Raw genomic sequence first — 25,908 nt, 5'->3', positions numbered from 1 at the left:
GGACCAAAGACAGGGGTGGGTGACAGAGCTGGTCCAGGCAGGAGGGAGGCGCCGGGTGGCCTCCGATCCCACCCAGGCCTCACGGTCCCTGGCAGGGCTGCACGGAGGCAGCCCCCAGCAAGCGTAGGCTCTGACAGGTGACATGGACTTGCTTCTTGGCACCCCACCTTTTCGCAGTCACCCCCACTGGGCCATGCTTTTCTCCACTGCAGTCACCTCCACGCCACCTACCCCTGCTGTCCAGCACCCTGTGGGGCAGAGTGCACGTGTGGCCTGCTACTGCCACCCTTCCCCCCATGTGCCCGCTAAGCCCCGGCCCTGCCCTGCAGTATAACCCAGCCGGCGGCTGCATCTCCCTGGGCGTTGGAGCTGAGCCAGCTTTCTCTGAGGTGCCTGGAGTCACTGAAAGGCACACGTGGGTGGCAGAGCAGGTGCACTTGTTCCTACAGGCCTTGCAAGCCCTCACGTGCGCTGCTCTGGAGCTCGCCCAGGCTGCACTGTCCAATGTGGCGGCCGGGGCCAGAGCACAGCTGCTCCCACCTGAGGTGCGCTACATGAGACACCAGATTTCAAAGACTGAGTAGGATGAAACAGACTAGCAAATACCCACCTCAATTATATTGCCATAGGAATGACGTGGTGAATTAATATGGGGATACAGTGGATTAAGTATGTTATTAAAAATAACTTCACCTATTTCCTTTTCTAATGTGACTATGGGAAAATTTACAGATCTGACTTGAATTCTATTTCTATTAGACAGTAATGGCCTCGATCAAAGCCTCGACCAATGATTTTACTCAAAACCACATTTGGCCAATGCCGACAGAAACACCACGGCCTGTACCAAATTACGCTCGTAGAAAAAGGCTGCCACAGGTCTCTGAGTCCCAGCCTGTTTGACTCTAAGGATGAACACGCAGGGCCCTGCTCTAAAGTGCAGAGATGCTCACAGGGACATGCACTGTGCCCGCCAGCGCCCAGTGTCTGCCAGCCAAGGTCTGTTCTCCAGGAATGAACAATCCTCTCGAGCCCTGGCATGTTCATTACCATCTGCAGCCTTTATTCTCAGAAGATCGATTTGGCTGGCGACCAAACCCTCGATTCACAGTTCCTTTCCTTGGCTCTGATGAAGGTCTGAGGAAAATCGGATTTTCCTTCCCTGCCTGCCCTGCTCAGACAGCCCAAGGGCTTCTTCCTCACCTGGGAAGTTCAAAACGTTCACTGCAATACCGTTTCTAAGTGTATTCTTATTACTTTTTCTAATCTTCAACCAGCCTAAGATGCAGTATTTCTAAGTGTTGACAAGCTTAGGTCGGTTTTACCAAATACATGATGTATGCTTTTAATAGACACTTTCAAGGTGTCTTCTATTTTATCAGTATTTTCTTGCAATAAATGCCAGTCGGCCTTGTTCCGTTGCTTTGGTTTTCTTCTTGAGGAAGCTGTATGACAGGTACATTGAATCTTCATCATCCATGATGATGGTCATCTGAGAGCATCATTTCCTCTCAAATCCTTTTTCTGCTTTAATTTCTTTTTGATTTTAAAAATGTTCCTTTTTTCTTTTTTTGAGACAGAGCCTTGCTCTGTTGCCCAGGCTGGTGTGCAGTGGTGCAATCTTGGCTCACTGCAACCTCTGCCTCCTGGGTTCAAGCGATTCCCCTGCCTCAGCATCCTGAGTAGCTGGGACTACAGGCGTGTGCCACCATGCCTGGTTAATTTATTGTATTTTTTAGTAGAGACGGGGTTTGCCATGGTGGCCAGGATGGTCTCGATCTCCTGACCTCATGATCCGTCCACCTCGGCCTCCTAAAGTGCTGGGATTATAGGAGTAAGCCACTGAGTGCCCAGCCTTCATTCTTATTTCTGTTTTTTTTGTTTGTTTGTTGTTTTTTGAGACAGTCTCACTCTGTCGCCCAGGCTGCAGTACAGTGGCGCGATCTCGGCTCACTGCAACCTCTGCCTCCTGGGTTCACGCCATTCTCCTGCCTCAGCCTCCCGAGTAGCTGGGACTACAGGTGCCCTCCACCACGCCCGGCTAATTTTTTTATGTTTAGTAGAGTCGGGGTTTCACCGTGTTAGCCAGGATGGTCTCGATCTCCTGACCTCGTGATCTGCCTGCCTCAGCCTCCCAAAGTGCTGGGATTACAGGTATGAGCCACCATGCCTGGCCTTTTCTCTTTTCAAAACTTTCTTTTTTCCAATAACCTTATTTCTGGATTTCTTTTTTTTTTCTTTTCTTTGAGACAGAGTCTTGCTCTGTTGCCTAGGCTGGAGTGCAATGGCACAATCTTGGCTCACTGCAATCTCTGCCTCCTGGGTTCAAGCAATTCTCCTGCCTCGGCCTCCCAAGTAGCTGGGATTACAGGCGTGTGCCACGCCCAGCTAATTTTTTGTATTTTTAGTAGAGATGGGGTTTTACCATGTTGGCCAGCCTGGTCTTGAACTCCTGACCTCAGGCAATCCACCCACCTTAGCCTCCAAAAGTGCTGGGATTACAGGTGTGAGCCACCATGCCCAGCCTATTTCTGGATTTCTAAAAATTCTGATTTATATTGTTCTTTCACGGGAACTACTTTTTTTTTTTTTTTTTTTTTTTGAGATGCAGTGTTGCTGTGTCACCCAGGCTGGAGTGCAGTGGCGCAATCTCAGCTCACTGCAACCTCTGCCTCTGGGGTTCACGCCATTCTCCTGCCTCAGCCTCCCGAGTAGCTGGGACTACAGGTGCCCGCCATCAAGCCTGGCTAATTTTTTGTATTTTTAGTAGAGACGGGGTTTTCACCGTGTTAACCAGGATGGTCTCGATCTCCTGATGTTGTGATCCACCCACCTCGGCCTCCCAAAGTGCTGGGATTACAGGCGTGAGCCACCGCGCCCGGCCAGCAACCACTACTTTCTTAATTTCTTTTAGCTGACTGTGAAAGATGAGGTTACAGTTTCCATGGTCCGTGGGTGTCTGTCTGACGTGCCTCCGCTGTCTGTAGGGACACTACTGTGCACTGACATTTTCTTTTTTAGTGTAATACGTCTAAAGGGGATTGGACCATGATCTTTACCTATGGCTCGACTGGAAGTGAAATAAGCTCTCTCATGCTTCTGAAGAGGAAAAGGGGTTGGTCAGGGCCAAGAGTAACAGCACTGGCTCAAGCCTTCTGAGACCTGCCTCTCATGCTCCCCTCCGCAATGATCCTAACCCTTACCAGCTTACATGCTATTCCCAGCAGCTTCTCCCATGGGCAGCTTTGTCTTAGGAGGGAATTTTGATTTATTCAATTCCAGAGTCAGCAGGGCCTACTGTTTTAGCTCCCTGAAACCTGATCTCATCTCAGGCATCTTTGAAGAGCTGTCTAAATTATTCTCTGTAGGCCATCAGCCTGGGCTCCTTGACTCCAATGCCAGGTGGTGGGCAGCACAACCCATGTGTACTCAAATGGCCTGACTCACAGGGGTGCCAGTGTTGACTAAAGGACTGTGGTACCCCCACAAACGATCAGCCTTCAGAAGTCTCATTGATCTGGATAAAGGGAAAAGCCCTAGGCCGACCCAATACCAGCCTAACTTGAATCATCATAAAAGAAATTCACGGCTCCTCAATCAGTTCTCGGACCCAGAGCTCCTTGGGTGAAGGGGATAAAGGACCTTGTGCATTCTGTTAGAAAATGCACACTGTAAACCCTCCCCCGGCTCCCCCAGTGGAAACGGACGTGTGGCCATGCACCAATGACCGTGCACTGGAGAAGGGAAGACAACCAGCCCATTCAGGCTTACTGCATACTAGCTCTGATTAAGTCCTAAAGATTCAAAGGCACCATAGGCTGAGGGTCAGAGTTGGGGGTGGTCAGGTGATCCACAGAGCTGTGGCTCGGGGGCCCACTCACTGAGGTCCCCCTGTGGCTCCAGCCCTGGCTCCAGCATGTGTAGTTGGGTGGCACACCTCAGTGGCAGGCTGGTGTCTTCTGTCCACGTTAAGGTCTTTCTGCCATCTTCTCTTCAGACAAGTCTTTCGTGACACCACTCTCTCTCTCATCTCCTCTAACATTCCAGTTACACATTAGGTCTTTCCACTGTTTTCCACATTTCTTATGCTCTTTTCTGTTTCATTCATTTTTATTTTTCTCTGTTCCCCAGTTCAGATGTTTTTAACGTCTGTTTTCCCGTTCCTTAGTCTTGCCTCTTCCTGTGTTCAAATTGTGATAGAGACACAGGGAAAAATGGCAGACAGAAGGCAGGACTAACTGGCAGCTCCCATTCAGATGAACAGAGCAGTGTGTGAAGACTCGCACTGCAAACTTTTGCTTCAAGAAATACCACAGGAACATACCAGGAAAGCCAAGAGAATCCAAAGACCCTCTGAAGGAACCGGCTTGCCTCTGTAGGCTCCGTGAGACAGCCGAAAAATGGGTGAGTGCCCAAAGAGGGTGAGTGGGGAACGTTGGCCCTGAACACACATCCTCAGTGGGAAACCTGAAGGTCCAGATAACAGGAGAAGGATTAGATCTTACCTGGAGATGAGATGAATTCAGACAGCCAAGCGAAATGTAGGGGTAGAGGAATTAGCAGGAAGAGCCTTGTGGGGTCTCTTGGTCCCTAAAGAAGATATTTCTTTTTTTTTTTTTTTTGAGACGGAGTCTTGCTCTGTCACCCAGGCTGGAGTGCAGTGGTGCGATCTCGGCTTACCGCAACCCCCGCCTCCTGGATTCAATCGATTCTCCTGCCTCAGCTTCCGGAGTAGCTGGGACTACAGGTGCCTGCCACCATGCCCAGCTAATTTTTGCAGTTTTAGTGGAGATGGGGTTTCACTATGTTGGCTAGGCTGGTCTCGAACTCCTGACCTCAAATGATCCACCCGCCTCAGCCTTCCAAAGTGCTGGGATTACAGGCATGAGCCACTGTGCCAGCCAAAGTTAAACATTTTTATCTCCTAGCTCATTAATACTAAAATGTAAACACGTTATTAAGTGGTGTGCTACTTGGCGATTTTTTCAAGATTGGGGTTATGTGTTCGTTAAGTCAATTTAGCATCGTGAACACTGAGTGTAGGCTTGGTATAGGCCACACCCGATAAATGCATCTCTTTTATCATCTATACAAGAGCCTTGGTATAGGCCACGCCCGATGAGTGCATCTCTTTTATCATCTATACAAGAACTGGACCTACCCTTAGTCCAATTTATCAATAGGGCAAAGTGAAATTACTTACAACTATGGAGGTCAAATCTTCACTTTCAAATCGTCCAATCGCCAGTTCCAGGGACTTATACATGGCTGCTGAGACGCGCTGGGTGATCAGACGATTGAGGTCTATTGACCTGCCGAGGAGCTGGCGTACACAGGGAAGGATGGCAGGGAGACAGTGGACATGAGCAGCTCGAAAACAACAAACGCCTCACCAGAGACCCTGGAGAAGCTGGTCTGTCAATAACAACACCCTTTACAACTACGTTCAAGACCCATCTCCCCGCATACATGGCAGCCTGTGTGTGTCTTCTCACAGGTGTTACGATGATAAATAAGAGAAAATTACTCCATCTCTATTTCAGCATACTAGGAACATATCCATACTTCCGTGTTGTTGTAACAACATGAAAATATGACAAAGCCCTGGTGAAAAATGTCCAAAAATGTGCATGGTGATTATTGGTGTACAGAGAGTAGAATTAAATGCAATTTTTTTTTACAGTTTTCCATATTTTACTAGTTTTGTGTGTGTAATGTAACATCACTTTTAATTTTTAATTTTTTTTTCTTTTTTTAATGTTTGTGGGTACGCAGTAAGTGTATATATTTATGGGGTACATGAGATGTTTTGATACAGGCATGCAATGTGTTTCATTTTTTTAAAAGCTGTAAAAAATAAGCACTGTGTATCTTTAAATTCTTCCTGCTGGGCAGGAGAAAGTTTTCTCTGATGCTCTGAGCTGACGAGTGCTTCTCACCTTCGTTCTTTTTAAGCTCTGGCTTTTGGGCTCCTGGAGAAGGGCTGACCCCTCCGGGCTATGCCTGCCCCCAGGAGCCGCAGGGCAGATACAGAATGCTGCAGGTGTTCCCTGTGTGTGAGGTGACCCAATAGAAACGGTGTGTCTTTCAATGCCTAACAATTTATAAGGACGTTCATAGTCACAAGGCATGCTGATATCTAAACCTAGCTAGCTATAAGAAATCTCAATCTTTTTTTTTTTTCTTTTTTTTGAGACAGAGTCTCACTCACTCTGTCGCCCAGGCTGGAGTGCAGTGGTGCAATCTCAGCTCGCTGCAACCTCCACCTCCCAGGTTCAGGCGATTCTCTTGCCTCAGCATCCCAGAGCAGCTGGGACTACAGGAACTCACCACCACGCCCAGCTAATTTTTGTATTTTTAGTAGAGATGGGGTTTTGCTATGTTGGCCAGGCTGGTCTCGAACTCCTAAGCTTAGGTGATCCGCCTGCCTTGGCCTCCCAGTGTTGGGATTACCGGGGTGAGCCACCGCACCCAGCCGAAAACCCAGTCTTTTCAATGCACGCTCTACGTCCCCACCACAGCCCGGCCCCAGCTCACCTGCACGTGCCTCTGCTTCAGCAGCGTCTCGTAGCGGTTAGACGGCGGGAGGTGGATCGTGGCTCCCTGATTCTTGCATTCTGATCGTAACCGTTTATCAAGAAGCAAACTAGTGTAGAAGGAAGACAGAAAGTTTTTCATACACTATAAATTGTAATGGGAATGTCAGATCAAGTTATGAAACATTTCGTATCAAAATCACACACCAGATACTCACCTTCCTGCCATAACCTTATAATAGGCAAATATCTGGTCTGCTAGCTTGTAAACAAATTGGTCAAAACATAGATTCACCTGAAGAAAAAGAAAGCACACCTTACAGTTTAATTCCCTAAAGCAAGATCAAATAACAAGCTGAAAAACAAAATGTTTCATTAAGGCGACTAACTGAGGCTCTTTTATTTTTTTGAGATGGAGTCTTGCTCTGTTGCCCAGGCTGGAGTACAGTGGTGCGATCTTGGCTCACTGCAACCTCTGCCTCCCAGCTTCAAGTGATTCTCCTGCCTCAGCCTCCTGAGTAGCTGGGATTATAGGTGCCCGCCACCACGCCAGGCTAATTTTTGTATTTTTAGTAGAGACGAGGTTTTACCATGTTGGTCAGGCTGGTCTCAAACTCGTAACCTCAGGTGATCTGCCTGCCTCGGCTTCCCAAAGTGCCATGATTACAGGCATGAGCCACTGCACCCGGCCTGAAGCTCTTATTAGGAAAAAAAAGCTAGGCCAGGCGTGATGGCTCAGGCCTGTAATCCCAGCACTTTGCAAGGCCGAGGCGGGCAAATCACTTGAGGTCAGGAGTTCAAGACCAGCCTGGCCAACACGGTGAAACCCCACCTCTACTAAAAACACAAGAAATTAGCCTCGTGTGGCGGCACGTGCCTGTGGTCCTGGCTACTCAGGAGGCTGAGCACGAGAATCGCTTGAACTCGGGAAGCAGAGGTTACAGTGACCAAGATCACACCACTGCACTCCAGCCTCGGCGACAAAGCAAGACTCCACCTCAAAAAAGAAAAATAAACTAAAGAAACTAGCAATAATCTTACTGTCCAACAACAGCACACTAAATAAACTGCAGCGTGGCCAGGAGTGACTCCACACTGCCACAGAAACCTAGGCTAGAAGCAATCTTACTGAGGGAGAAAAATATTCCTATTCTCTGAAATCCAAGACAGAATCAACAAGGCTCTCTTCACTGTGTGACCACGAGGAGCTACTGTGCACTGCAGGTGGCTTCCCGCTCTGGGGCAGCTCCGCCTACTGTGCTCTCCAGGAGGCACCACCGAGGGCCTTCCCTGGAGCAAAGCGGCTGTTCTGGGTGTGAGATTGGTCAGGAGGCACCCCCAAAAGACCCTTACTTGCAGATGGGATTCGCACTATCTCCTGGAACTGTGAGGAGAATACCTGCGCTTGGTGGCAAGTGGGACCCAGGACCCACGTGCCCGGCAGACAGGGCCAAGAAGGGCGTCTCTGCCCTCCTCCCATCCTGCAGGGCCGGGGACCTGTGACATCTCCCTGAAGCACCATTTTCAGGTGGTCTTTGTGTGAGAAGGCAGAGGAGATGATGTGTAGAATAAGGTTCATCTCCTTAAATGTGCATACACTAACCTGAGAATTCCACCTGTGGGAATTTGTCCTATAGAAGTCATGCGATGCAAATAAAAAACATGCCAGGGAGTGCAGCAGAGTGCTATTTATAAAATCCAAAACCCAATAAATAGACAAATAAAACAGGAGTTGCTTCAGTTGAACGTCACAGATCATGTTCATAACCAAAACCAGATGAGGACGCAGACACCGCAGTGACACACGGTCAAGTGAAAAAGCGCATCCTGCGCTCGTCGCGGGAGCATATCCACAGAGGAAGGGCTCGCTCCCACATGCTTGCTTCGTGGTTTATACTGTCTTATATTTTAAACAAAGTTTAATACTTGGAAGAAAACAAAATGAGAAAGGAGATTTAATTGAAGGAAATGAACAGAAATGGAGCTGCAGGGGCCTCACCTCGGCCTCGATTTCGTCGTAGAGGAACTGCTTGTTGAACCTGGTGAGCGCGTAGTGGGCGCTGTCATTGTACAGGTCCAGGGAGTAGAGCACGTACCTGCAGAGGACAGCAGCGGTGTCACCAGCAGCCTCTGCCACGCACTCGCAGCTCTGACGGCCTCCCCCCACCTCAGAAACTCAACTCCATTTTTCACCCCTCATGTAAGGAAAAACAATTTTCACTTCAAACACCACACAATCCTCCTGTGAAAGCCCGTGGTGGCTGTGCCTGAGGTGGCCGCCACACCCACCAGGCTGCGAGGACACTTGCGGACAGCAGACACTCACTCAAGGCCACACACGGACAAGGGCCTCCACTTGCCTGCGTCTTCTCACTTAGCAGGCTTTAAAATATTTCACTACAAGTACATAGGATTTTTTTTTTTAACAACAAGAAAATCGGGTTATTTTCTTATTTCAAGAATGAACTCCAGTGGCCAGGCTTGGTGGTTCACGCCTGTAATCCCAGCACTTTGTGGGGCTGAGGTGGGCAGATCACTTGAGGTCAGGAGTTCAAGACCAGCCTGGGCAATACGGCAAGACACTGTCTCTAACAAAACTACAAAAAGCTATCTGGGCGTGGTGGCGCACGCCTGCAGTCCCAGCTACTTGGGAGGCTGAGGTAAGAGGATCACTTGAGCCTGACAGGCCAAGGCTGCAGTGAGCTGAGATCATGCCACTACACTCTAGCCTGTGTGACAGAGTGAGATCCTGTCCAAAAAAAATGATAGAGAATGAACTCCAGCACTTTAGGTGGATGAAGCAGGAAGATAACACGAGGCCAGGACTTTGAGACCAGGCTGGACAACATAGCAAGACCCCATCTCCATGAAACACAAAACAATTAGCCAGGTGTGGTGGCACATGCCTGTAGTCCCAGCTACTCAGGAGGCTGAGGCAGGAGAATCGCCTGAGCCTAGGAGGTTGAAGCTGCAGTGAGCTGTCTTTGCACCACTGCACTCCAGCCTGGGCAATAGAGCAACCTTGTCTCTGTTGGGGAAAAAAAAAAAAAAAAGAATGAACTGACTGGAAGAGAACAACGGCGGGCTGGGCGCGATGACTCATGCCTGTAATCCCAGCACTTTGGGAGGCCGAGGTGGGTGGATCACTTGAGGTCGGGAGTTCGAGACCAGCCTGGCTAACATGATGAAACTCATCTCTACTAAAAATACAAAAATTAGCCGGGCGTGGTGGTGGGTGCCTATAGTCCCAGCTACTTGGGATGCTGAGGCCAGAGAATTGCTTGAACCCAGGAGGTGGAGGTTGCAGTGAGCTGAGATTGTGCCACTGCACTCCAGCCTGGGTAACAGAGCAAGGCTCTGTCTCAAAAAAAAAAAAAAAAAAAAAGAAAGAAAAGAAAAAATCACACCAACGGAAGTACATAGACAACATTAAACATTAAAAAAAAAAAAAAAAAAAAGAACAAAGGTGAAGGTCCTGGATCCCACAGCTGACCAGGAGCATGTCCAGCATGGGCCCATGGTTGAAGGCCCGTCTCCCACTGCCTCATGTCTGGACAAAGGCCATGGCCAGGGGCAAGGAGGCCCATGCCTGAAGGAGGCCTCCAAGCTGGTTCCAGCTCCTCATGCCACCCCAATGCTGTGGCACGAGCCATCAGAGGCTCTGCCCACACAGATGGCATAGCCATGCCACAGCCACAGACAGTGGAAGGTGACTGTCCTTACCATCTCCTGGGCACTACGAGGGATGTGTGAGGACTGACACACAAGGAACTCAGGGGCTTCCCACTCATGGTGCTCAGAAGACAGACCAGCTGGGCGGCTCCCCAGTCGCTCACCATGAGACACGCCCTTTTCCAAACACTTTCCCTTCCATGAACTTCGTATTTTGAAAGACTGACCTAGGTCCACAGTCCTGATCCCCAAAACAAAGCTGTTCAATCAATACTTCCTTTCCCCACTTCATCTGGGTCAGAGGCTGCGTCACACAAAAGGCCAGGCCACAGGGCTCCCGCAAGGCAGCTCCCGGGCATGGCCACCTCACAGGGCCTGCACTACGAAGGCCTGGGGAAGGTCCAGGTTCATCCATCTCCCTGGTCCAGGCTGAGTCCCCGGGCCCCAGTCAGCACCCATGCAAAGTAGGAACGTGACTGGTTCTAGTGCCTGAGCTCTCAATTCCAGTCTGACATCAAGAAACTGGTTAGTTACTTGTATTAATCTCTAAAGCTTTACCCCAGGAAACATGATTTCTTTTTTTTTTTTTTGGAGACAGGGTCTTGCTACGTGGCCAGGCTGGAATGCGGTGGTGCAATCCATAGCTCAATGCAGCCACAAACTTCTGTGGTAAAGCAATCCTCCTGTAGCAGCCACCACACCAGGCTAAGTTTTCTCATTTTTGTAGAGACTGGGGTCTTGCTATTTTGCCCAGGCCCAGAAACGTGATTTCAAATACAATACTAAAAACAGTCCCGGCCTCTCCGCCACCTCCTCTGAGGACCCCTGGTCACCACGCGCAAAGGCTGGAGACAGGCCCACAGGACACGCACTCCATCATCGACGCCTCCTTGGTCTCCAGGATGTGGTCTGTCAGGATCCAGGGCATCGACATCTCAATGGGGAACTGGATCCTCCTGCCCATGGTCAGCTCCAGGAAGAACTCTCGGAACCACAGCTGCGAAAGGTCACAGCACTGCTGCAGCGTTTCTGGGAGGGTTCAAACAACACCGTGTTATCTCCCGCAAGCAAAAAAAAAACCTTTAGCAGAGATGACACAATGGCTGTGTGCCGGGTGCCTGCTCCTCCTCGCTCAGCCCCAAGCCATGCAGCATGGACATGAGTGGGGAGGGGTCACCGGGGCCTTGCACTAAGGACAGGACCAGCTGGGCATGGCTGCAGGTAAAGCCACCTCATCAACCCTGTGAGCCCTTCAGTGGGATCCAGGGGGAAAGTGTCTTTTTTTTTTTTTTTTTTTTGAGACAGAGTCTCTCTTACTCTGTCACCCAGGCTGGAGGGCAGTGGCGCGATCATAGCTCACTGCAGCCTTCAACTCCTGGGCTCAAGCGATCCCTCCTGCCTCAGCCTCCCAAGTAGCTGAGAACACAGGCACGTGCCACCAACTGATTTTGTATTTTTTATAGAGGTGGGGGTCTCGCCATGTTGCCCAGGCTGGTCTCAGACTCCCGGCTTCAAGTGATTCTCCTGACTTGGCTTCCCAAAGTGTTGGGATTAACAGGTATGAGCCACTGTGTTTTACCTAAAAATGTTCTTTTCAAAAGGAGACATAAAAACGGGACTTCTGGCTGGGTGCAGTGGCTCACGCCTGTAATCCTAGCACTTCGGTAGGCCGAGGCGGGTGGATCACAAGGTCAGGAGTTTGAGACCAGCCTGGCCAACATGGTAAAACCCCATCTCTACTAAAAATACAAAAATTAGCCAGGTACAGTGGTGAGTGCCTGTAATCCCAGCTACTCGGGAGGCTGAGGGAGGAGAATCTCTTGAACCTGGGAGGCGGAGCTTGCAGTGAGCTGAGATCGCCCCACTGTACTCTAGCCTGGGTGACAGAGCAAGACTTCGTCTCAACAAAAAACAAAAAAACAGGACTTCTTCACTTTCACTTAGGATAAAAACCAATGTCCAGGCCGCAGCATTAGAGGCACACTCAGGGAGGTCTGGCTAACGCAAAAACGAGACAGATTAAAAGAGCCCACACTCGAACTCCATCCTTTCATGGAGTTAACAGCAAAAGTGGTACTATTTCCTCCAATACCTGCAGCACCCCAGCCAAGACAGCAGGGACCCTGTTCTGAGCAAGAGGTGGACACGGACGACTCGATGAGGACACGGGGCAGACACACGGAGGGCAGAGGGCGCACCCACCGGTGGCCAGTCAAGGTGGCCGGGCATCACCCAGGATGGGCTCGCCTGGCACAGGGCACCTGCTACCTTCCCACACATCATGGTCTGCAGGGGCCATTTCTGGTATTTATCAATGCCTGTGTCTCAACTCAGGCACCAGATTATATTCGCCTGTTTCCGACCCCGCATGGGTTGAAAAGATTTTCTGTTCATGTTGCAGGGCCAGCCCGGGCTCCTCAGCTTATACCCTTGTAGGGGCCACGCCCTGCAGAGCGAGCTCAGGCCAGGGACGTACAGCCACCGCCACACAGGGCAGGACGAGTCACCGTCTGGGTGCACCAAGGGACGGGGCAGGGGGTGGTCAGGCAGGCGGAAGCATTCTAGACGGTGTTAGTGGTGTTAGGACATGCCAGGCCGGATGCTGGTCAGCAGTATCTCTTACCACTGAAATTTATCAAGTGAGTGTAGAAGAATGACTCTCGATGAAATTTTTCTATGTCCAATATGGTGGGCCCCTCAAGGCTACTTCTCAAGGTTTTCTTGGAACCACTTTTGTCTGCAATGAGGGACTCTAGCATGGTTCTCACCATGTAAAGCTGGATTATCCAAGGAAACATTTGTGGGGGAGAAAATATACACGGTACATTAGTTATGCCAAACTCAAAGAGCCCACGAGAGAAGGACTGCTCCGCTACGCCCTGGCCGGGAGGGCCCCGCACCAGCTCCCCGAGGGGTCCGGGCGCCTGTCTACGTGGCCACGTTGCTGCTGCTTCGGGGAAAGAACAACCTGTAGCGGAGCAGTTCGCCTCCGTGCCATAAACGTCAAGAGAAACAAATGATGTCTTACCACCAAAGGTTAAAAGGGGTAGGTAGGTGCACGACTGCCTCAGAAACGTGTTAACCGCATGCAAGAGCCTCTCCATGCCCAGAGACTTGAGCTGCCTGAGCAGCTCGGCAGAGCCCAAGGACTCGGCCATGGTGCGCACCAGGTAGAGCTAGACACGGACAGACAGGAGGGAGAGGCAGGAGAGAGACGTTAGTCACTCGACACACACACCCCAGGCAGGGACACGGGACACACGCAGAGGGAGGCAGGGAGGGTGGCCGGCACCACGCACAGGCCGAGGGCCGTCCCCCTGACCCTCCTGCAGAGCCAGCCGCGTGCACTGCTGGTGACTTTCCAGAAGAGTGGCAGAAGACATTAAAAGCCTCCAGCAGAGATGAAGGGAGAAGACCAGCCCCAGGACGGAGGACAGACGCAGCGGTGTGGATTAAACTGGGTGTGAAAGTCGTGAGAAGCACCTCGGGGAAGCCTGAACACACCAGGAGAGAGGACAGTGGGCAGCTTAGGACCAAGACACACGCAAGCAGCACCTCACAGTTTCCCACGCCCCATCTACGGTCATTTGCAGACCCAACGTAAAAATTATACAGACATTCCAACACCCATCAAGAAACACAGAATGAATACAGACATGTTGGGATGGGAGTTGAAATGGAGTCAGACTCCTTCTTAGTGCACATGACACATCTGACAATCAAGGCACAACTCGCGCACGCTCCCAACTCACTTGGGCGGGAAACAGAGGAGCAGCAGAAACCACAGGCGCCGCTTTCTCTGCCTGAGCAGGCAGCAGGGACCTCATTTAACCCGGGCCTCACCAGCCCCACCTGCTCACAGCTCAGGGTGGGTCCCCCCAGGGAGAGGGTGCAGGCGGGGCTCAAGGGACGAGAACCTGAGTGCTGGAGGGTCCCACGGCGCGGCGTGGCACTTTTATGTCGAAGCCGCTCTTGGGGTCCTTCTCGCCCCGCAAGGCTGGGTCATTGAAGGGCTCGTGCCCTGTCTCCCAGTCACACACGGTCTTCCTGATGGCCTGCAGGACACTGAACACCCCACCAAGTGATCAGCAAGGCCCAGAGGCCAAGACCTCCAGCCTCACAACCACACCATCTCCTCGCCCAACTACCAGGCTCTCAGAACAGCCCCCATGAAAATACAAATTCCTCTGGGGGCCGTGGAGGGATGTGGTAATGGACCAGCTCAACAGGAAAGTTTAAAAGGAGCCTGCCTTCTGGAGAGTATTACTACTCCCAGAAGACTGCCCTGAGCTCCAGTTTGCATCTGTTAGCCCAGAGCAGCAGTGAGGTGGCTCTGAGTCACGCTGTGGGCAGGGAGAGGGCAGAACACAGCCTCCGCCTGGAGCAGAGCTGGGCCCCACCTGCCCGCAGCTGGCTGTCCCCAACAACCAGCAGGGACGTGAAGTCACCCAAATGACCGGAGCCTGGCCATGTCTCTCAACTGGTTTGGAACACAGCCTCAACACCAACAGGGCTCCACCGTGCAAAGACCCTCATGGGCACTATGCATGAACCACAGGTACTATGAGCCTGGGATAAATGCACCTTGTCCCGGGGTCCTCGGACTCCCTAGACACTCGGCAGCTGACTTACTGTCCGTTGTTTGGGTTAATAATTGCACCCATGCATTACTTTTAGAGGTAGTTCACCAAGAGGGCATCTGAAGGTTGAAGATAAATATATTGAAACCATTTTTGAGAATTTAACGCTCCTGTTGTTTGAATCCAAGTTCATCCGAGGACATGTGGGCACAGCGGGCACAGGACGTGGAGAAGGCTGACCTCTGGATGACATTCTTCTTCTTCTTGATGGCCTGCCGCAGCGGCTCCCTAAGGGTCACCTGGGAGAAGTCTTGCAGTGCGGCATAGACGGTGTGCCGGATGGCGTGGTTGAACACGCTCTCCATCCTGCCCATCAGCACCTGCAGGCCTTTGATCATGGCAATCACCTGCGGGGGACATGGCAACAGGGACGGCCCTTCTTAGGGGTGGCACCAAGCCTCCTCTGCCTGGCACATGCCAGGGGCTGCTCCTCCTCGCCCACGGCACCTCTCTTACGCCCTCCCGCGTTCGTGCCCTGCAGCTGCCCTGCCCCAAAACATCTTCTCCAAAGCCGTAGTCAATGGAACTGTGCCCGCATCTGACTCCCCATCAGACCATGAGCACCTGGAGGACAGGGATGCATCTGACTCGAAACACACACGCATCCACCCCGGCACACCCTCCTGTGATGGAATTCAAATGGCAAAGAAGAAAAAGACTCAGGAAAGCAGGCATGATATTAACTAGAAAAAGAAGTTACAAGAGGTTATAGTCCAAATCCCATATTGTTCACAACAAAGGCACACTGAATTACCATTCACAGAAAAAGCCTGGAAGGCTCTGATGGAACATAATTACATGACAAAGAGCTTCCAAAGGAATTCCTGGGACAGAAAAATGGTGCCAGGGCTCATTATTTCCCTGTTTCCAGCCAGTAATGTTATCATTAGTGTGTTTTATTACTTTCTGAATAAACAATTGAAGGGCACAAACCAAGCATGACCTTTGCATGAGCTTTCTTACTGCTTTTGCAGTGTATAAATATTTCCACAGCCAACTTCACGATAGCTATGTGAGACCTAGAAATCTCTCTGAAAGCAGCAAGTGAGGCAGAGCAAGACACACTTACCCCAAGTCCACCCTGCCGTGTGGACATCTGACGGATAAGACACCAAAGTGGAACGTTTAACAGCACCAGTGAAACATAATTCACTTCTTTTTATTTTTTAACCAGAATGCCGTACCTAAGACTAATACATTTGGGAAAATCTTAACAACTCTTCTTCGGCCAGGCATGGTGGCTCACACCTATAATCCTGGCACTTTGGGAGGCTGAGGCGGGAGAATCACTTGAGACCAGAGTTCAAGATCAGCCTGAACAAAACGGCCAGACCCCATCTCTACAAAAAATTTAAAAATTAGCCAGGTGTGGTGGCATGAGCCTATAGTCCCAGCTACTCAGGAGGCTAAGCCAGGAGGATCACTTGAGCCTAGGAGTTGGAGGCTGCAGTGAGCCATGACTATGCCACTGCTCTCCAGCCTGGGTGACAGAGCGAGACCCTGTCTCAAAACAAAACAAAAACCCTACTTCAACATCTGAAAATGGTCTTCAGTCCACAGTAATAAAAAAACAAAAAACAAACAAACAAAAAAACCTTTTGAAATTAAGTATTTGACAGATTCAAAATTAAGGCAGTTTTTTTTTTTTTTTTTTTTTTTTTTAAAGACAGGGTCTCGCTCTGTCGCCCAGACTGGAGTGCAGTGGCATGATCATAGCTCACTGCAGCCTTGAACTCCCAGGCTCAATCGACCTCCTGCCTCAGCCTCCTGGGTAACTAGGACTACAAGCATGCACCACCATGCTTGGCTAAGCATCTTCCTACTCTTATTAAATCTGTTGGTTTGAAGTTCGCTTAGCAAGAACACAAATGTGTTTCCCCAAGACTTCACACAGTCTCCCTCTATCACTTTCTGGTTTTATTCACACCTTTTGTGTTCCTCATTATGGCTTTATAAACAGCCTGATTCATGGGTAAATGTAGGCGTGTCTGACAAGTACTTGAAACATGGCTTATATGATTTTGGTGCTTTTCTTTTTCATGAAATTTTCAGGTGGAAAAGTTGACAGTCTGCTTTTGATTCATCCTTCTATAATGTAAAGAATTTCCAAATGGACTGTTTGCATGTAAGACTCATGGTCTATATGCAATTAAAATAACGAAAATTTTAGAAAGGAAAAAGTCTGGAAGAAAACGCACTCAGCTGCTCAGCGCTGTCTCTGTGATGGCGCCGCAGGCACTGTGCCTTCCTAATGCCATGCTTGTGTTTTCAGCATGCTTACTTTGGAAAATTGTTTGATGATTTTATATTGTTTTTCCAATCAACAAGAAAGAAAAGTTCTATTTCAAAAACCAAACGAGGAAAAACTCATTTAAGCGAACATAACAATCCTACATATTTACACTTACAGGAAGAAGGAAAAGGCAAGTTAACAGCAAACTGAGAGCTTTAGATGCATGCATTAGAAAACTAAAAAGGATAAAAATCATAATACTTATCAAATATTCATCACTAATTTATCGAAAACAGCAAAATAAACCCCCCCAAAATAGGAGAAAAATAACTAAAAGCACCCGGGAGCAGTGGCTCATGCCTGTAACCCCAGCATTTTGCGAGGCTGAGGCGGGCGGATCACGAGGTCAGGAGTTCGAGACCAGCCTGGCCAATATGGTGAAACCCCGTCTCTACTAAAAATACAAAAATTAGCCTGGTGTGGTGGTGCACACCTGTAGTCCCAGCTACTTGGGAGGCTGAGGCAGGAGAACTGCTTGAAACTGGGAGGTGGAGGTTGCAGTGAGCTGAGATGGCATCACTATACTCCAGCCTGGGTGACACAGTGAGACTGTGTCTCAAAAATAAATATATAAATAAATGCAACAATTAATGAAACAGAAAACAAGTGTATAATCAAGGGTGATCAACAAAGACAAAGCTGTTCAGTACGTAAATAATAAAACTGACAAATGCTCAGCAAGAATAACAAAGAAAAAAAAGACAGAGAAGCAGGCCAGGCGTGGTAGCTCAGACCTGTAATCCCAGCACTTTGGGAGGTCAAGGAGGGCAGATCACTTGAGTTCAGGAGTTCAAGACCAGCCAAACCAACATTGGTGAAACCCTGTATCTACTAAAAATACAAAAATTAGCCAGAAGTAGCTTGAACCCGGGAGGTGAAGGTTGCAGTAAGCTGAGATTGTGCCACTGCACTCTAGCCTGGGCAACACAGCGAGACTCTGTCTCCAAAAAAAAAAAAAAAAAAAAAGACAGAAGCACGAATTACCAGCATTAAGAATGAAAAAGGGGACATTAGCGGTTTATAGACAGATTAAGAGATTATGAAAAAATACTGTCATAGGATAGACAGAGGTCAATGGGATAGGATTAAGAGTCCAGAAGTTAACTTACAATTGATTTTCAACAGGGTACCAAAACAATTCGATGGGGAAGATCTTCTTTTTTTTTTCATCTTTTCAACAAATAGTACTGACAACTGTATATGCACATGCGAGAGAATCAAGGTGGACCCTTGTGCCGGAAAGGATTAACTCAGCAGGCTGGGGAGAATGAAACTCCACACATCCCCAAGAAAGGCCCATCTTCAGGACTGGCTGAGGTCATCCCAGGAACCAGCTCTGAACCTTGGGAGTGTCCTGCCTAGAGAGTATGTTTTTGTGTGCCTGGGGCCCAGAGCATACTGCTGTACCAGTCTGAGCAGTCTCTGCTAACAAGGTGACTAATACTGACCTCCTGTGTGTGTTTTGAGGACCTAGAGTCTGAGTAGCTAAGGTCAGCCACGTGACTGGCCCCCAGTAAAAACCCAGGACCCCAAGGCTCTGGGGAGCTGCCCTGGTGAGCCACACTTTGCGTGTGCTGTCATACATCATCGCTGGGAGAAATAAGCACGTCCCGTGCAATTCCACTAGCAGGCACAGCTGGAAGTTTACACCCGTCTTCTCTGGACTCCACTCTTGTGCCTTTTCCCTTTGCTGATCTGACTCTGTCTTTCGGCTGCAAGGAGTCATAACCTTCAGTGCAACAACTATCAAGCCCTGTGAGTCCTCCCAGCCAGTCAGGGGGATGGAGGGTGGTCTGGAGGGCCCCTGACACAACCTTGTCACACGCTGTATAAAAATCCACTCAAAATGGATCACAGATTTATATTAGGTTTAAATTAGGAGCTAAAACTATAAAACTTTTAGAAAAGGCTAAAACTATAAAACTTCAGAAAAGGCTCACGCCTGTAATCCTACCACTTTAGGAGGCAAAGGCGGGTGGATCACCTGAGGTGAGGGGTTCAGGACCAGTCTGGCTAACATGGTGAAACCCTGTCTCTACTAAAAATGCAAAAATTAGCTGGGTGCGGTGGCACACGCCTGTAATCCCAGCTACTTGGGAGGCTGAAGCAGGAGAATTGCTTGAATCTGGGAGGCAGAAGTTGCAGTGAGCCGAGATCACACCACTGCACTCCAGCCTGGGTGACAGAGCAAGACTCTGTCTCAAAAAAAAAAAAAAAAAGAAAAGAAAAAAGAAAAAACAAAAGATTTTTAGAAGGAAACACAGGAGTAAATCATCATGACCTGGGTTACACAATGATTTCTTACATATGACACCAAAAGCATAAGCAACAAAAGAAAAACAGATAAATCAAACATCATCAAAATTAAAACCCTTTGTGTCTCAAAAGACCCTATTAAGAAACTAAAAGGACAATCGTAGAATGGGAGAAGATACTGAAAATCCTAGGGCTGTAAGGAACTGATATTTAGAATGTATAAGGAACTCTTACAACTCAATAATAAAACAGATAACCTAATGAAAAATGGGCAAAGGATCTGAAAAGACATTTCTCCAAATAAGGCACACAAATGGCCAACAAGCATATAAGAAGACGTTTAACATCCTTAGTTGTTAGAAAAACGCAAATCAAAAGGGCAACGAAATGAGATACCACCTCACACCCGTTAGGATGGCTAGAATCAAAAAGACATACAACAACAAGTTTGGTGTGGATGTGGGGAAACTGGAGCCCTCACTTACTGCTGGTAAGAAGGAGAAATGGTGCTGCCACTATCTGGCAGTTCCTCAAAACCTAAATGTGCCGTTATGATCCAGTAATTGCATTTCTAGCTATACAATTGAAAGAAATGAAAACCAGCATCTACACAAAAACCCGCACATGAAAGGTCACAGAGGCTGGGCATGGTGGCTCACCTCTAATCCCAGTGCTCTGAGAAGTCAAAGCAGGAGGATCACTTGAGCTCAGGAGTTCAAGACCAGACTAGGCAACATAGTGAGACCCCATCTCTACAAAAAATTTAAAAATTAGTCGGGCATGGTGGTATGTGCCTGTGGTCCTAGCTACTTGAGAGGCTGTGGAGGGAGGATTGTCTGAGCCCAGAAGATTGAGGCTGCAATAAGCCATAATCCTGCCACTGCACTCCAGTTGGGTGACAGAGTGAGACCTTGTCTCAAAAAAAAAAACCAAAAACAAAAAAAACAAGAAAAAGAAGTTCTCAGCAACTTTATTCCTAATAGTGAAAAGGTAGAAATAACCCAAATGTCTATCATCTGATGGATGGATAAATACAATGTAATAAATCCATGTAATGCAATATTATTCAGCAATAAACAGAACAAAACAGTGATACCTGTGTGAACCTTGAAAATTATGCTAAGTGGCCTGGCACGGTGGCTCACGCCTGTAATCCTGGCACTTTGGGAGGCCAAGGCAGGCAGATCACCTGAGGTCAGGAGTTTGAGATCAGCCCGGCCAACGTGGTGAAACCTTGTCTCTACTATAAATACAAAAATTAGCCGGGCGTGGTGGTGGATGCCTCTAATCCCAGCTACTCTGGAGACTGAGGCACGAGAATCGCTTGAACCCAGGAGGAAGAAGTTGCGTAAGCTGAGATCACACCACTGCCCTCTAGCCTGGGTGACAGAGTGAGGCTCCATCTTAAGAAAAAAAAAAAAAGGAAAATTATGCTAAGTGAAAGAAGCCAGTCACAAAGGGCCACATACGGTATGATCTACTCATATGAAATGCCCAGAATAGGCAAATCTACAGGGTCAGAAAGCAGGGTGGTGGCTGCGCAGGGTTGAGGGAGGGAAGAATGAAGGGTGACGACTGATAATGGGCTGGCATTTCTTTTTGTTCTAAATTTGATTGTGATTGTACAACTCTGTGAATGTGCTGAAAGCATTGAATTTTACACTTCAAATGGGTGAACTGTATGGTTATGTGAAAAAAGAAAAGCTTCTACCAAAATAAGATGAGAATTTACTATGAAAAACCTTATGTCAAAAAATTAGAAAATTTTGGCTGGGCGCAGTGGCTGACACTGCAATCCCAGCACTTTGGGAGGCTGAGGCGGGTGGACTGCTTGAGCTCAGGAGTTTGAGACGAGCCTGGGCAACTTGGTGACACCCTGTCTCTACCAAAAATATAAAAATTAGCCAGGTGTGGTGGCATGCACCTATAGTTTCAGCTAATGGGGAGGCTGAGGTGGGAGGATTGCTTGAGTCCAGGAGGCTGAGGCCAAAACAGTGAGCTAAGACCATGCCACTCCGCTCCAGTCTGGGAGACAGAGTAAAACCCTGTCTCAAAAAAAAAAAAAAATCTCCAAAAAACAACTCAATAAAATAGTGTAGTATTTACATGTAACCTATGCACATCCTCTAGTATGCTTTAAATCATCTCTAGATTACCTAAATCCCTAACACAACGTAAATGCTATATAAATAGTTATTATGCTGTGGTTTTAACATTTTTATTACTTTTTACTGTTGTAGTGTTATTTTTTCTTTCTGAATATTTTTGACCCAAGGTTGGTTCACGGAGGTAGAACCCAAGAACACTGAGGGCCAACTGTATGAGACTTCCGTCAATTCTCCTGTCATGATCCATAGGATTGTTCATATCCTGATTAAAATCCTCACTGTGGGATGGGAAATGCTGATTCTAAAATGAATATGAAACTACAGTGGGGAAGAATAGCCAACGAAGTCTAGAAGACAGAAAGACGTGCTTTCCCGGACACAGTAGATGACTACAAAGCTACAGAGTGGTGCTGGGATACACACAGCAACTAACACTGGGTTAGAGCAGAGCAGAAACACAGCCACACATGCGTTGTCACGTGACCGGCTACAAAGGTGGCAGTGTGAGGGTTGGACGGAATTGTTTCAAAAATGAACTTCAGGTGAATTTCGCATCTCAGTGTGAAAGCAGAGTGAGGTATTCAGAAAGCGATGCAGAATACCTTCACGACCTGAGAGTATGCAAAGATTTCGCAATCGGCACAGGAAAAGCAGAGCTATGAAAGAAAAGATACCGGTTGATGCTGGAATGAAGAGCTGCCCATGGAAAGACTCACGAGGGGAGTGCAGCGCCTGCCTCACAGGAGAGCAGGACAGCTCTTCTCTCTAAGCAGGGGCCACATCTCTTTCACCTCCCTTCCCCGCACCTGACACTGCTCTCCATCCAGACGCAGGTCCAGGAGTCCAGATTCGCACACAGGGAGCTTCAGTGCAGACCCAGGACCGACAACCACTGTTTCTCTAACGCGTTCTACCCTGACTACTCTGCCAGATGGAAAGGGGTGCTCACATGGAAGCAATGAGTAAACAGGCAGTTTTGTTCATGTTTTTGCTTTTGACAGAGAAGACAGTGTGAGGCCAGAGCGACATGAGGAAGAGCGAGCGGCCAAGCGTCCTCACCTCCACTAGGGCAAACTTCTCCTCGCTGGTGTAGTTGTAGCGCGTGGCGCGCTCGTACTCTTCGGCGCTGTCGGGGCAGTCCTTGTTGGAATACTTGTCGGTGGGGTGCACAAGCTTCCAGGAATACTGTGGTGGCCGAAAGAGCAGAGGTGTTCCATATCGCACGCAAAATGCCTGGCTTCTAGTCTGACTCACACGATAGTGGCCAAAGCCAGGCCAGCCTTCAAACCTTTGCTGCATTCTGAAAATCACACGAGGGCGCACACACCGTCTATCTCCACAGATGGGCAAAAGACTCTGGCCCTGTAACCTCTCGTTTAAAAAACCTACCCGGCAAAATGGGCTGGATAGTGAGTGCTGAGTATCTAAGACTCTAGGCATTTCATCATCATTTTAAAAAGGATTCTGGGCCAGGCACAGTGGCTCATGCCTATGACCCCGGCACTTGGGAGGCCGAGGCAGGAGGATCACTAGAGCCCAGGAGTTCAAGATCAGCCTGAGCAATACAGGGAGGCCTCATCTCTACAAAAAGTAAAATAATAAATAAGTAAATATTTTGCCTTTCAAATGACCATGTACTCTTCCAATTTTATAATTTTTATGTGATCAAAATAAATCACAAAAGGGAAAATCTTTCATTACTTACAGGTATCCAAATCTTTACATGGCATGAGAAATAATTTACTAATGTTCAACAAAAGATATTGAGACACTGATGGCTGGAGCTCCAAAGAGAAAATGTTATCTTAAAAATGCGGGGCATGAAGCGACATTAATGGGTACAAATGTACAGTTTGATATTAGAAATAAGACCTAGTGTTAGATCAGTTAGGGTGACTATTAATTAAAATAATTTATGGTACATTTCAGAATAGATAGGGAAGAACTCGAATTTTTCTGGCATAAGGACAAATATTTATGGCGATGGACATCCCAAGCACACCAATTAGATCTTTGCAAACTGTATGACTGTATTAAATTATTACATGTATCCTGAAACTACGTACCCCTATTATGCATCAATACAAGTAAATATTTAAAGCAAAATAAAATTTTAATGAAAAAACGAGACTTGGCCAGGTACAGTGGCTCACACCTGTAATCCCAGCACTTTGGAAGGCCCAGGCAGGCAGATGGCTTGAGGCCAGGAGTTTGAGACCAGCCTGGCCCACACGGTGAGACTCTGCCTGTCCAAAAAAAACCCAAAAACCAAAAAACAAAAAACTAGGCCAGGCGCGGTGGCTCAAGCCTGTAATCCTAGCACTTTGGGAGACTGAGGCGGGTAGTTCACCTGAGGTCAGGAGTTCAAGACCAGTGTGGCCAACATGGTGAAATACCATCTCTACTAAAAATACAAAAAAATTAGCCAGCAGTGGTGGTGGGCGCCTGTAATCCCAGCTACTCAGGAGGCTGAAGCAGGAGAATCGCTTGGACCCGGGAGGTGGAGGTTGCAGTGAGCTGAGATCACACCATTGCACTCCAGCCTGGGCAACAAGAGCAAAACTCCGTCTCAAAAAAAAAAAAAAAAAAGAAAAAGGAGCAGGGCGCTGTGGTGCACACCTGTGGTCCCAGCTACTCGGGAGGCTGAGGCAGAAGGATCGCTTGGGGTGGGGGTCAAGGCTGTAGTGACTTATGTTTGCACCACCGCACTCCAGCCTAAGCAACAGGGTGAGACCATCTCAAAAAAAAGAGAGACTTAAAGAAAATCACAATATGGTACAAATTTAATTCTATCAAGATTTTTTTTTTTTAAAATGAGGCCCTTCATTTATTACACACATAAATGAAATGTACTTAAAATCACCTTGGAAACATTTCTACTGATAGATGTTCTCGTCTTTCTAGGGCCAAAGATAAAAAGCCCAAAGACCAAAAGTTAATGTGAATAAAGTGCCCGAGGCAGCTTTGGAGGGGGGCTGGGGTCGGGGACGGGGCCTACCACTTCCATCACATGCGCGCTCCACTGCGACAGCAGCTGCAGGCCCTGCAGCGCCAGGTCGAAGAGCTTGCGGTACTCCACATCCGTCTTCTGGGCCTCCTGGCGGCCCGAGCCCGTGACCACCTGCACAAGGCGGGTACGGCCCCGTGAGAAACCAGCGCCCCCTCGCCGAGCCCCTCCACCCTGGGATCCACCCTGAGAATCCACCCCGAAGTCACACGCGTGAAAATAAGAAATGCACAGGAGGCCGCGGCGGGCGGATCACGAGGTCAGGAGATCCAGACCATCCTAAAACAGTGAAACCCCGTCTCTACTGAAAAATAACAAAAAAATCAGCCAGGCGTGGTGGCGGGCTCCTGTAGTCCCAGCTACTTCGGAGGCTGAGGCAGGAGTATGGCGTGAGCCCGGGAGGCAGAGCTTGCAGTGAGCCGAGATAGTGCCACTGCACTCCAGCCTGGGCGACAGAGGGAGACTCCGTCTCAAAAAATAATAAATAAATAAATAAATAAACAAATAAATAAATTAATTAATTAATTAAAAGAAAATAAGAAATGCTGTGGGTCCTGGACCCTCCTTCTGGGAAAATGGCCACGGGCGTGCTGCAGAGCACAGAGCAAGGGACAGGCCGCTGCCACCGCCACCGCCCGGGGAACCGCGGGCCGGGCGTGGGGCTGTAACACGCGTGGGCTTGGCGCACTTCCACTAGGCTGGGGAAGGGCAACACACAAGTCATGTGGGTTTGCTTCTATCAAATAACCACTCCCTAAATTTAAACATGTGACCTATGGGGAGGAAGGGGCAGCGTGGAGAAGGCAGGCTTCTTTGAATGCACCTTTTTATAGATGTGATATTAGAACCACACAAATATTTTATATAATTAGGACACAGAATTAAATGAGATCGGAAATGCAATCCCTAAAAGTCAAAAGCAAAATGAAACAATGGCGGGAATGTGCATGGAGTTCACAGCATGACCACTGAGAGGACCCTGAGCAGCTCTAAACACCATGGTGTGACTCAAGATCCTCTGAGTAAGGGGACCGGTGCGGTGGCTCACGCCTGTAATCCCAGCACTCTGGGAGGCCGGGGCAGGTGGATCGCCTGAGGTCAGGAGTTCGAGATCAGCCTGGCCAACATAGTGAAACCCCATCTCTACCAAAAATATAAAAAAGGAGCTGGGCGTGGTGGTGCATGCCTGTAATCTCAGCTACTCGGGAGGCTGAGGCAGGAGAATTGCCAGAACCCAGGAGGCGGAGATTGCAGTGAGCCGAGATCCCACCATCTCACGCCATCCGGCCTGGGCAACAAGAGTGAAACTCCATCTTTTTTTTTTTGTTTTTGAGACGGAGTCTCGCTCCGTCGCCCAGGCTGGAGTGCAGTGGCACAATCTTGGCTCACTGCAAGC

The 25,908-nt window shown here is 48.6% G+C and overlaps 1 protein-coding gene across 7 annotated transcripts in view; it reads right to left on the bottom strand.

Annotated features, from left to right (window-relative positions):
* The window catches only part of CYFIP1 (cytoplasmic FMR1 interacting protein 1), a 120,015-nt gene that overhangs the window by 42,396 nt on the left and 51,711 nt on the right, over window positions 1-25,908 (bottom strand). For 5 of the 7 annotated variants that reach the window (XR_009214807.1, XR_009214808.1, XM_058443841.1 and 2 more), the window contains exons 12-21: window positions 24,504-24,626; window positions 22,565-22,690; window positions 15,029-15,195; window positions 14,126-14,273; window positions 12,832-13,384; window positions 11,081-11,237; window positions 8,536-8,632; window positions 6,755-6,831; window positions 6,538-6,646; window positions 5,204-5,323 (exon numbers count right to left, since the gene is read on the bottom strand). Coding sequence is in view for 5 of the 7 variants with exons in the window: in XM_058443841.1 (XP_058299824.1) it covers window positions 5,204-5,323; window positions 6,538-6,646; window positions 6,755-6,831; window positions 8,536-8,632; window positions 11,081-11,237; window positions 12,832-13,384; window positions 14,126-14,273; window positions 15,029-15,195; window positions 22,565-22,690; window positions 24,504-24,626 (1,677 nt within the window). In the remaining 2 variants the exon portion in view is untranslated. Of the gene's footprint in view, window positions 1-5,203; window positions 5,324-6,537; window positions 6,647-6,754; window positions 6,832-8,535; window positions 8,633-11,080; window positions 11,238-12,831; window positions 13,385-14,125; window positions 14,274-15,028; window positions 15,196-22,564; window positions 22,691-24,503; window positions 24,627-25,908 lie in introns of those variants that run through there. The other 2 variants (XM_032758518.2, XM_032758522.2) reach the window with 2 other exon arrangements.

This window comes from Hylobates moloch, unplaced genomic scaffold (genome assembly GCF_009828535.3).
Source record: "Hylobates moloch isolate HMO894 unplaced genomic scaffold, HMol_V3 SCAFFOLD_9, whole genome shotgun sequence".
Lineage (NCBI taxonomy): Eukaryota > Metazoa > Chordata > Mammalia > Primates > Hylobatidae > Hylobates > Hylobates moloch.
Note: the sequence above shows the minus strand (reverse complement) of the source record. Positions and strands in the feature narration are given on the sequence as shown.